Source organism: Heterodontus francisci, chromosome 9, assembly GCF_036365525.1.
Source record: "Heterodontus francisci isolate sHetFra1 chromosome 9, sHetFra1.hap1, whole genome shotgun sequence".
Lineage (NCBI taxonomy): Eukaryota > Metazoa > Chordata > Chondrichthyes > Heterodontiformes > Heterodontidae > Heterodontus > Heterodontus francisci.
This window is the reverse complement of record NC_090379.1, coordinates 5615548-5628350: the sequence shown is the minus strand read 5'-3', so window position 1 is coordinate 5628350 and position 12803 is coordinate 5615548. Positions and strand designations below refer to the sequence as shown.

Below are 12803 nucleotides of genomic sequence, written 5' to 3'. Positions count from 1 at the left end.
GTAGAGACACTGTACCATGTGCCTGAGACTGTAGTGACGCTGTACCATGTGCCTGAGACTGTAGAGACACTGTACCATGTGCCTGAGACTGTAGAGACACTGTACCATGTGCCTGAGACTGTAGAGACACTGTACCAAGTTCCTGAGACTTTAGTGACACTGTACCATGTGCCTGGGACTGTAGAGACACTGTACCATGTGCCTGAGACTGTAGAGACACTGTACCGTGTGCCTGAGACTGTAGAGACACTGTACCAAGTTCCTGAGACTTTAGTGACACTGTACCATGTGCCTGGGACTGTAGAGACACTGTACCATGTGCCTGAGACTGTAGTGACGCTGTACCATGTGCCTGAGACTGTAGAGACACAGTACCAAGTTCCTGAGACTTTAGTGACACTGTACCATGTGCCTGGGACTGTAGAGACACTGTACCATGTGCCTGAGACTGTAGTGACGCTGTACCATGTGCCTGAGACTGTAGAGACACTGTACCAAGTTCCTGAGACTTTAGTGACACTGTACCATGTGCCTGGGACTGTAGAGACACTGTACCAAGTTCCTGAGACTTTAGTGACACTGTACCATGTGCCTGGGACTGTAGAGACACTGTACCATGTGCCTGAGACTGTAGAGACACTGTACCATGTGCCTGAGACTGTAGTGACGCTGTACCATGTGCCTGAGACTGTAGAGACACTGTACCAAGTTCCTGAGACTTTAGTGACACTGTTCCATGTGCCTGGGACTGTAGTGACGCTGTAAGGTGTGACTCTGACCAGCAACACTTTACTATATTGCAGGTTGCTTGCTCCAGCCCCTGTCTCCATGCATCACCCTTCACTTCCTGTTGTCTCTTTTCCAGTAACAAAGGGATGGAACACCTGTACAGTATGAAGTGCAAGAACGTGGTGCCCTTCTACGATCTGCTGTTGGAGATGCTCGACGCCCATGTCATCTACAGCCGCAGGAAGCCCTCAGACGATCACGTCGGTGGCCAATCAAAGGCCGATGACCTCTGATCTTTGACCCCGGTATGCCTCAACAAGAAAACATTCCCCCTCCTCCTCTGCCATCCTCCCAATCTCAGTCCAATTGGCTCTTCGAAAACGAATAAACACAATGGTTGGGTATCAGAGATGGACCACTGGGCTGACATCAAGGAGAGAGGGGACAGACGAGTAAAGCTGCTTGCAAAACACCAAACTAACTGGTTTCTATACATTTTACTGAACTCTTCCCACCCCAGTTCCCTCCCTCCTCTCCTGAAGGTGCTGACTCCCACCCACTCTCACATATTGTCCCAAGATGGACTATTGGACCTTGGTGTGCCTCACATTTGTCCCTGGCCCTGTCCCCCTTTCGGACAGGTATCTGAACCCGCCCACTTTACTAGCTTGGGGGAGGGCGGTATTAGGACAGTAGTAGAAGATGTGGATGCTGCACCCATCCCATACTTGCAACGGGCACTGTCCCGAGCTGATCCACCACCCATTGGGAGTCAAACCTGGGGCCCTCCTGCTGTGTGTGGCTCAGTAGCACACCCAGGGCAGGGCATGTACACCCTGAGGCATCGTGGTGGGTATGGGTAGACGTGGGCTTTTCCGATGTACAGTTCTAGTTTGCTGCCATGTTGATATCAATGTTGAACAGGAGACACTCGATACACATCTGATAATGAGTGTATTACGCCTTTAAGAAAATCTATCCTGATCCCAGGAGACTGCTGTCAGGGTCTAGGGTCATGGTGTGGAGTTACAAAGTTTACTTTTCACCATTGGTTTGACTTTGTTCTCTCCTGTTGCAAGAGTGGGGAAAACGGACTTGTCCCTCAGATAAACTTCCAGGGTCCAGTTTCCACCTGGGAACTCCCTCAAGTGCCCTGGGCGGGTGGACGCTGACCCCAAGCCCCCCCCCCTCCAGAGTTGGCCACTGTGGTTCTTGAATAGGACAGGGTCATTGTCCAGGTTAGTTAGAGATTGTGATTTAAGGGTCCCTACAATCCATATACTGATGGGGAAGGTGCACCCACCAGACTCAAGATCAACAGGGAGAAGCAGGTGTGGAGTTAAGGTGGTAAAAAGCAGGCCAAGCTACAGATCAGCCATGATCTAATTGAATGATGGAACAGGCTTGAGGGACTGAATGATCTCCTCCTGTTCCCATGTCCTTACCCCACTGAAAGTCAGCACAGAATCTGTCCTGACCCTGGAGGAAACACATGACAGGAATGGAGTAAAATCTCCGGGATCTTGGTGTAAATTCACAGCCTTCATTTCTCAACCGAACTTTTACCGCAGAGTTCCAGAGGATGACTGACCGTCTTCATCCATTCCTGTCCTTGTAAGCAGGTGATTAATGGAAACACAGAGACACCACCTGTCACTGAGGAGTGGAGTAGAGGATCCTGCAGATAAAACCAGTGTTAGCTCATCAGGGTCAGAGAGAGGCCCAGGGTCGGAGAGGTGGGAGAGGGTCAGCGAGCTGGATCAGGGTCAGGGAGCTGGGTCAGTGCTGTGAGCAGCACTGTGCAGTTAACCCTGGCTATAGCTTCATTCTCATATTGTGAGAGTCAGGGGAAAGGCCAACATCTATTGCTCATCCCTAGTCACGCTGAGAAGGTGAATGTAACCTGATCTCACCCTGTCCATTTTAACACTCTATAGCCACTCAATCTCTCTCCTGATCATACCCATTGACACACATTTGCACAGATACGTTCACACTGATTATTGTGCAATGTTCAGCACCATTCGCAAGTCCTCAGATACTGAAGCAGTCCGTGTAGAAATGCAGCAAGACCTGGACAATATCCAGGTTTGGGCTGATAAGTGGCAAGTAACATTCACGCCACACAAGTGCCAGGCAATGACCATCTCCAAGAGAGAATCTAACCATCTCCCCTTGACATTCAATGGCATTACCATCGCTGAATCTCCCACTATCAACATCCTAGGGGCTACCATTGACCAGAAACTGAACTGGAGTAGCCATATAAATACTGTGGCTACAAGAGCAGGTCAGAGGCTAGGAATTCTGTGGCGAGTAACTCACCTCCTGACTGACCAAAGCCTGTCCACCATCTACAAGGCACAAGTCAGGAGTGTGATGGAATACTCTCCACTTTCCTGGATGGGTGCAGCTCCAACAACACTCGAGAAACTCGACACCAAAGCAGCCCACTTGATTGGCACCCCATCCACAAACATTCACTCCCTCCACCACCAACGCACAGTGGCAGCAGTGTGTACCATCTATAAAATGCACTGCAGCAACGCACCAAGGCTCCTTAGACAGCACCTTCCAAACCCGCGACCTCTACCAACTAGAAGGACAAGGGCAGCAAATACATGGGAACACCACCACCTGCAAGTTCCCCTCCAAGTCACACACCATCCTGACTTGGAACTATATCGCCGTTCCTTCACTGTCGCTGGGTCAAAATCCTGGAACTCCCTTCTTAACAGCACTGCGGGTATACCTACCCCACATGGACTGCAACGGTTCAAGCAGGCAGCTCACCACCACCTTCTCAAGGGCAATTGGGGATGGGCAATAAATGTTGGCCTGGCCAGCGATGCCAACGTCCCATGAACAAATGAGAAAAAGCCCTGCTTCCCTGCTCATTGGGTTGGAAATGCACTGATCAAGAAATCTGTCAACACACATTTCAGGAATTCAGTTCCTCTTTGCCCTGTGCAACTACTATCCCTTTCCAGTGACACTTACATGATACAGGAAATTAAAATGGGATATACACAAACAGATGTGCATGTGCACACAGACACACACACAAATAGTCCATAGATTCTCACACTTACACAGATACACACAGACACACACACAAATAGTCCATAGATTCTCACACTTACACAGATACACTCAGATTCACACACGCACACAGTCACACAGATAAATACATGCTTACACACACACATATCCTCACTAACACTCATGCACACTCACATACATGCTCACAGAGAATTATTTGAAAACAGCTGAATCCTGAAATGAATTTTTTGTCAATTGTCACAGATCACAGTGGTTCTGCTTTATTACCCAGTACCACCTCCCCGGACCCTGCTGTGAGGGGGTGGGGGGGGGGGGGGGGGAGGGGGAGAGACCGAGATGCCCCAGGATCAGGTACTGCTGTGTCTGAGAGTGCAAAGGAGCAGTGGGGAAGGTGGGGTGAGGGGGAGGGGGAGGGGGTGGGGGGAGGGTGAGAGGAGGGGGAAGGGAGAGGAGAGTGACAGAGGAGGGAGGGAGTGGAGGGGTGGGGATTGGGGGGGGTGGGTGTGGAGTGAGTTGTGCAATGGAGTAATTGCAGGCTTCTGATGCGAGTATCTTGGGGGTTTATTTTTATTTTCTGTGCTGCATTGAATTGCTTTTGTTGCTATTACTTTATGTAAATGCCAGGCCGATTTTCCACGTGTGTGATCTATAACCAGCAGAGTATTGTCAGAATGACACACTCGCCCTGTACTCACACTTGGATCATGGGTGTGGGTACAGGATGTTCTGTGCTTCTCACCTCCTGTCCATTAAATCCACTCGGACCACATCAGAGAATCTATTTTTGTGCATTTTAAATTTGTTCTCGATCTCTTTGTCCCCCCGGCCCCGCCCCTGGAGAGCCAGTACTGCCGGCAGGATATTCAACTGCTGAAGCATCGTGGCCTTACCCAATGGCTGAGTGCAGGCTCACGACCCAATAGTAGTGAAGGGGTAATATCTCCCTATCTGCTATTCTCCACCCTGATTGCTGACCGTATTGCAGGGGATGTACAGAACAGAAACAGGCCATTCGGCCCAGCTAATCTGTGCCAGTATTTATTCGCTACTCGAGTCTGTAGCTCCAGTTAATGCCGGGGAGGCCTCAGTGTTGACCAGCCATCTTCCTGCTCCGTGGGCCTCAGTGCCCGGCTAAGCGAAGCAGTCTGTTCACTGAGCAAACTGAAATAAATGACCAAATGGTAGTCACTCCCATAATCTAACGGTTGCCATTGACAGCGGGTGCTTGCCTGAGGTTTGTGTCAGTTGGAGTTTTTCGATGTTTACTCACTGTCGTGCAGAGTCTCTGTAACTGCTCGTGTCCACAAGGCCGTTCCTACAAAACCCAGGCTAACTCCATTAATCTGGTCACTAGCAACCCAGAGTCTCACCCCTGCCATCCTAAAGGGGGTTATTTCAGAACCTTCCAAAAGCCCTCCCAACACTGGCCCCTCTCGCATCCCCCCAACACTTCTCTGTCCTGCTACCCCCACTCTTCCCTCCATACCACACCCTAGGTGTGCCCCCCTACTATCCCTACTCTACCTCCTCCAACTCTCCTCACTCTGTCCCTCCTACTCTCCTCGTGCTGCTCACCTACACTCCCCACTCTATCTCCCCCTACACTCCCCACTCTATCTCCCCCTGCTGTCTCCACTCTATCCCCTCGTACATTCCCCACTCTATCCTCTCCTACTCTCCTCACTCTATCCCCTCCTACTCTCCCCGTGCTGCTCTTCTACTCTCCCCGTGCTGCCCCTCCTACTCTCCCCGTGCTGCCCCTCCTACTCTCCCCATGCTGCCCCTCCTACTCTCCCCTTGCTGCCCCTCCTACTCTCCCCATGCTGCTTTCCTACTCTCCCCTTCCTGCCCCTCCTACTCTCCCCGTGCTGCCCCTCCTACTCTCCCCTTGCTGCCCCTCCTACTCTCCCCGTGCTGCTCTCCTACTCTCCCCTTGCTACCCCTGCTACCCTCCCCGTGCTGCCCCTCCTACCCTCCCCGTGCTGCCCCTCCTATTCTCCCCGTGCTGCCCCTCCTACCCTCCCCGTGCTGCCCCTCCTACCCTCCCCGTGCTGCCCCTCCTATTCTCCCCGTGCTGCCCCTCCTACTCTCCCCGTGCTGCTCTCCTACTCTCCCCTTGCTGCCCCTCCTACTCTCCCCGTGCTGCCCCTCCTACTCTCCCCGTGCTGCCCCTCCTACTCTCCCCGTGCTGCCCCTCCTACCCTCCCCGTGCTGCCCCTCCTATTCTCCCCGTGCTGCCCCTCCTACTCTCCCCGTGCTGCTCTCCTACTCTCCCCTTGCTGCCCCTCCTATTCTCCCCGTGCTGCCCCTCCTACTCTCCCCGTGCTGCTCTCCTACTCTCCCCGTGCTGCCCCTCCTATTCTCCCCGTGCTGCCCCTCCTACTCTCCCCGTGCTGCTCTCCTACTCTCCTCGTGCTGCCCCTCCTACCCTCCCCGTGCTGCCCCTCCTACTCTCCCCGTGCTGCCCCTCCTACTCTCCCCGTGCTGCTCTCCTACTCTCCCCGTGCTGCCCCTCCTACCCTCCCCGTGCTGCCCCTCTTACTCTCCCCTTGCTGCCCCTCCTACTCTCCCCGTGCTGCTCTCCTATTCTCCCCGTGCTGCCCCTCCTATTCTCCCCGTGCTGCCCCTCCTACTCTCCCCGTGCTGCTCTCCTACTCTCCCCTTGCTGCCCCTCCTACTCTCCCCGTGCTGCCCCTCCTACTCTCCCCGTGCTGCTCTCTCACTCTCAGTAGGGTTCCTGCTGCCTTGATGAATGATGCAGCATGCTGAGTGTCCCTACACAGAATTCTGTCCAGACCCACACAGTAATTAACTGAAATAATCGAGCAAGAACTATCACCTGCAGCTTTGGCACTTCATCATGGACCTGATAATTACAGTGACTCAATTCAAGTGAATTCCCATCAGTACCAATCACCCCTGTGGTGGCAGGGCAACCAGTTTACATCATGGTATTGAGCTGTAATGTTAAGCAGATCACTGTACTGATGAAAGTATATTTTTAATGCTACAGATTCACAAACCTGCAGCAACGAATGTGAAAAACGTGATGGATATATGAGAGCTGTGTATTGTTAATTGCATAAAATTATTTAACTCCATTTACAAATTCTCCTGTTATTCTTCACCCTGCTGTTAATCCCTCTCAGGTGTCAGTACTGGGAATGGAATACATTTCAAGTAAAACTCCTCTACACTGTCCCCATCAAACACTCCCAGGACAGGTACAGTACGGGGGTTAGATACAGAGTAAAGCTCCCTCTACACTGTCCACATCAAACACTCCCAGGACAGGTACAGTACGGGGGTTAGATACAGAGTAAAGCTCCCTCTACACTGTCCCATCAAACACTCCCAGGACAGGTACAGTACGGGGGTTAGATACAGAGTAAAGCTCCCTCTACACTGTCCCATCAAACACTCCCAGGACAGGTACAGCACGGGGGGTTAGATACAGAGTAAAGCTCCCTCTATACTGTCCCCATCAAACACTCCCAGGACAGGTACAGTACGGGGGGTTAGATACAGAGTAAAGCTCCCTCTATACTGTCCCCATCAAACACTCCCAGGACAGGTACAGTACGAAAAAAAAAAAAAAAAAAAAAAAAAAAAAAAAACGGGGTTAGATACAGAGTAAAGCTCCCTCTACACTGTCCCCATCAAACACTCCCAGGACAGGTACAGCACAGGGATTGGCTGCTCTCTGATTTGGGATCCTGAGTGTTGAGAGCCTCAACGAGGTGCAGCTGAGAGTGCTGGTGGCAGTTGGAGGTTGCAGAGGTGGAGAGAGGAGCTGCACTGAGCAAGGGAGAGCTTCCACAAACAAGCAGAGGAAAACTCCAACAACAATCACCTTTAAAAGAGAAGAAAGTGACATTCTTTTTTTGTTGGAAACAAGGCTTTGTCTGGAGGTGGGTGCTGAACACCAGTAATTTACTTTGGACTGTTGGGGGAGGAACAAGTGGCTGGAACAACAAGGGGTGGGGCTGCCAATTCAACAGGAGTCTGTGCTGCTGCAAAAGCACACAGGGAAGCTCCCTCCCCACCCCAATTGCCAAGCCTGGGTCAGCTGAAGCTGCCCAGCCAAACAGACGGAAGGGGATAGATAGTGCCTGGGCAGCTTCAGCTGACCCAGGTGAAGACGACTCCCCCAACCAGAAGACCGGAAGATCAACTTCAAAGACTGTTTGTTTTAAGTGTACTGTGAGCACCACCTCCAGAAAGCAAGTCATCCCTTCCAGCCTGCCTTTGCCTCTCCTCTCTTACCTCAGCCTCTCCACTAATCTGTTGTTTGTTTGTTTGTCTTTTCAAATTTTTCTGTGAATCTGTTATTTAGTGTGCAAGTCCACAATTTGGGGTGGGTTTAGCTCTTGGACCCATGGCAAGCCCTTCATCACCGGTGGCGGGGCCCTCTACTACCTACGCAGCTGCAGCTTCTGTGGCTGCCCACGTGGCCCCGTCACCCTTTAAATTATTGACATGCAGCCATGGGGTGAAGAGCTATCCCCACCCCAACATGTCTATTGAGGCCTGCGTTAAGGCAATGGCCGTGGTTGTCGGCCCCTCGGCCATTGTTGCGGCCTCAAAGATGTATGGGAAGGCTGTGTTCTTTTTGAAGACCGAGCGGGCGGTGTCCCTGGCCCTGAGTAAAGGGCTCACTGTGGGGGGGACCTTCCTGCCAGTGGACCCTCTGGGGGCCACTGCGCATCGGATAATGTTGTCCAACGTCCCACCCTTCATTCCCAGTGAGCTCCTCCTCCCCCACCTGCACCATCTGGGGGAGGTGAGGTCGGGGATCACCCCAGTCCGGCTTGGTCTTCGGGAGCACAGCCTCCAACATGTCTACTCCTTCCACCGCCAGTTATTTATGCAGCTGGCGCGGGAGGAGGACACGGAGGGCCAATTTAATGTGGAGTTCCAGGGGACGGCCTACCGCGTCTTTTGGACCTCGGACGGGGCGCGGTGCCACGTCTGCAAGGGGGTGGGGCATGTTCGGAAGAACTGCCCCAACCTCCCGGCCGCCAGCTCCACCTCGGCGGCCCAGAGTGGTTCCACAGCACCTCCTCCCACTCCCCCCGCACATCCAACAGACACCGCTCAGTCGGTTCCGGAGGCTGTGGTTTTCACAGCCTCTGGCGGGGAGGGGAGCGTCCGTCCGAGCGGAAGGAAGACGCGGGGAAAAAAGAAACATCGTGAGGCGCGTCCCCTGGACACTTTGACTCAACCCGAGCCTGAGCTCAGCCCAAAGCCCATTCCCATGGAATCCACCTGTCCCAGGGCTGGGCTCAGGCCCAGGGTGACTAAAAAAGGAAAAAAGGGTGCGGAGGCGGAGGCCTCTGATGACATGGAGGTCTCTGAGTCTCCGCGCCCAAGTGCGAAAAAGAGGAGAAGGCACCCCTCCACAGAAATAACACAGGGCCCTGAGGTGCAGGGCCCATCTGTTGGAGGGGAGCTGCCTCCTGTTTCTGGTCCTCAGGTGCCCCCTACCGCCACCACCAAGGCTGCAAAGTCCGGGCAGGTGCTCCCTATTCCTCAGGATGGAGGGGAGGGGATGGCCCCGGTACGTGAGGCCCCTCCTGAAGGAGTAAGTGGGGCCCTGCTTGTGGTGGGGGAGCCTGGGGAAACCGCCCATTCCGCCACTGCTACTGGGTCGGGTGTCCTGAATGAAGGGGAGGGCGAGGCCCCAGAGGGTCGGGCCTCCCAGCCGGAGTCCACCACCAACCAGGAGACACCCGACCCAGTTAGAACTGAGAATGCTGCCCCATCTGCTGGGCCTGTGGGTGCTGGCGGAGCGGGAGATAGCCTCCTCCCTCCGCCTCCAATCTCGGCTCCGGCTGGTTTCCCGGAGTCGGGAACTTCTGTCTCCCCTGGACCACTCATTGCCCTGGGGACGGAGGTGGAGGGGGGTCCTGAGCCGCTGGTGCCTACAGGCTCCAGTTTCACAATAGAACCCAGAGAGGACTCCTCTGCCATCGATCCTGGGGGTGGGATCGTGACGGAGGCGGGACCAGCTGGCGCGGCCGGGACGTCCGCCCCACAGTGTGTGGTGGATGTGTCGGCCGCTGGCGGTGACGACCCGGAGGAGGATGGGGATTCGGTGCGGGGCACGGAGGATGATCTTGATTCCATCGCCAGTGAGGTGGTGGAGTCCCTCGTGCCTCCCACCGAATCTCCTCTCATCCCCACGGCGGAACTCCGGGATTTCCTCGCGGCTTGCAGGGGTTGCCGCAATAAAGTTCAGCTGGCCCTCGACCGTTGGTCGAATCTGGCGCTGATCATCCAGTCCGTCCGTGCCGCCCTTAAGGTAGCGGGCAAGCGCGCGGACGTGAAACTGGTTGAGAGGCGCCGTTTTAATGTGTTCCTCAATGGGTTGCTGGGGGAGTGGAGGGCCAGGTGCACTTCCACTCCCTCCTCACAGTGAGCTGTTGGTGACGGGTTTTAAGTACCTTTGACATGAAGATAACCATAGCCAGCCTCAACATCAACGGCAGCAGAGGGGCTCACCGCAGATTTCACAATCTCTCAGTCCTTAGGGAAGGGAGATACGCGGTGAGCTTTCTGCAGGAAACCCACACCGTTCCGGGAGACGAAGCCACCTGGCTCCTGGAGTGGCAGGGTGGGGTCTACATGAGTCACCTCACCCCTATTTCTAGTGGGGTGGCTATCTTGTTGGCCCCGACTTTTCAGCCGGAGATCTTGGGGGTCAAGGAGCTAGTGCCGGGCCGCTTGCTCCACCTCGCCGTTCGCCTGGGTAGCGTGCCGCTCCACTTTGTGAACGTGTACGCGCCCAGGCCCGGCGCTTTGCAAGCGCGCTTCTTTGAAGAAGTGTCCGCTCTCTTGAGCTCCATCGATAGCGGCGAGTGCATCATCCTCGGGGGGGATTTTAACTGCACCCTCGAGGTGGGGGATCGCTCCGGTCCCCAGCGCGGCCAAGCGTCGGTGGAGAAGTTGAGGGGACTGATCAGCTCCCTTAACTTGGTGGACGTCTGGCGGAATCTCCATCCCGACTCCAGCGCCTTCACGTGGAGGTCTGGAGGAGGGGGGTCGCGAATCGACCGCCTCTACATTTCGCAGGCGTACGTCTCCCGCGTTTCGGCGGCCTCCATGCGGCTGGTGCCGTGCTCGGACCACCGCCTGGTGTGGGCGGAGTTCACTCCGCTCCGCACGCGGGCTGGGTCCGCGTACTGGCACTTTAACAACCGGCTGCTGGAGGACGTGCGATTTCGGGACTCGTTCTGTCGATTCTGGGCCGACTGGAGAAGGAAGCAGGGGGGCTTCCCCTCCTTGAGGCTATGGTGGGATGTGGGCAAGACTCACATCCGCGTCTTCTGTCAGGAGTACGCGAAGGGGTCGACCAAGAGGCGGGAAGCCGAGATCGGGCGCCTTGAGAGGGAGGTGCTCGACTTGGAATCCCGCCTCGGTCATGCCGTCGCGGACCCGGCCCTGTGGCAGGCGTACAAAGAGAAGAAGGGCGCGCTGAGGAACCTGCAGCTCATAGGGTCCCGAGGCGCGTACGTGAGGTCGCGGATCCAGATCGTGGAAGATTTGGACCGCGCCTCACCCTTCTTCTACTCGCTGGAAAAATGGCGGGGGGTCCGTAAGCAGCTCGTCGAGCTGCTGGCCGACGACGGATCCTCCATCACGGATCCGGAGGGAATGGGCCTCCTGGTCCGGACTTATTACAGTGCGTTGTTCTCTCCGGATCCGTCCAGCGAGGATGCGCGCAGAGTTTTGTGGGAGGACCTGCCGCAGGTCAGCCCGGAGGGCGCTGAAGGATTGGAGGCTCCGCTCACGTTGGCGGAGCTGACTGGCGCCCTCCACCAGCTCTCGAGGGGCAAATCCCCAGGGCTGGATGGGTTGACCGTGGAGTTCCTCAGGGCGTTCTGGGACGTCCTGGGGGACGATTACGCGCGGGTCCTGGGGGAAAGCCTGGCGACCGGGGAGATGCCCCTCTCGTGGCGCAGGGCGGTCATCGTCCTGCTGCCGAAGAGGGGCGATCTCCGCCTGCTTAAAAACTGGCGTCCGGTCTCCCTCCTCAGCACGGATTATAAGATCTTTGCCCGGGCTATGTCTACCCGCCTGGGCTCCGTGCTGGCCCACATGATCCACCCCGACCAGTCCTACACGGTCCCGGGCCGGTCCATCCAGGACAACATCCACCTGGTCCGGGACCTGATCCATCTTTCCCAGAGGACTGGTCAGTCGGTCGCCTTTCTCTCCCTCGATCAGGAGAAGGCGTTCGACAGGGTGGATCACGATTACCTTTTCGGGACTCTGCGCGCTTTCGGACTCGGGCCGCATTTCGTGGCCCGGGTCCGACTTTTATACGCCGCCGCAGAGTGTCTAGTCAAAGTTAACGGGTCCTTGACGGCGCCCCTTCGATTTGGGAGAGGAGTGCGTCAGGGGTGCCCCATGTCCGGCCAATTGTATACCATCTGCGTGGAGCCCTTCCTGTGCCTGCTTCGCAGGAGGTTGACGGGATTGGCTCTGCGCGAGCCGGCCATGCGGGTCGTCCTCTCGGCTTACGCCGACGACGTGCTCCTCGCAATCACAGATCCCGTTGACTTGCGGAGGATGCGCGACTGCCAGCAGACCTTTTCTGCCGCGTCCTCCGCGAGGATCAATTGGGAGAAATGTTCCGGACTCCTGGTTGGTCAGTGGCGGGTGGACTCCCTGCCGGAGGAGATGACACCTTTTGCGTGGAGCACCACGCACCTCCTCTATCTGGGAGTCCACCTTAGCCCCGCTGAGGAAGCCTGGCCGGCAAACTGGCAGGAGTTGGAGGCGAAAGTCACCGCTCGGCTGGGGCGCTGGACAGGACTGCTCCGAGTGCTTTCCTACAGGGGCCGAGCGTTGGTCATAAACCAACTGGTGGCCTCCATGCTGTGGTACCGGTTGGTCACTTTGGCCCCGCCCCCTGTATTTGCCACCAAGATCCAGAAGAAACTCGTCGATTTCTTCTGGGGCAAGAGGAAACACTGGGTCTCTGCCGCGGTCCTGAGTCTCCCGAT

General features: G+C 55.6%; 1 protein-coding gene across 4 annotated transcripts in view; it reads left to right on the top strand.

The window, feature by feature from the left end:
• esr2a (estrogen receptor 2a) overlaps positions 1-4081 on the top strand; it is a 569342-nt gene extending 565261 nt beyond the window's left edge. For all 4 annotated transcript variants that reach the window (XM_068038484.1, XM_068038485.1, XM_068038486.1 and 1 more), the window contains exon 9: positions 866-4081. In XM_068038484.1, the coding sequence (XP_067894585.1) occupies positions 866-1022 (157 nt within the window). In that variant the 3' untranslated portion in view covers positions 1023-4081. The remainder of the gene's footprint in view (positions 1-865) is intronic.
• The last annotated feature ends 8722 nt before the right edge of the window (positions 4082-12803 follow it).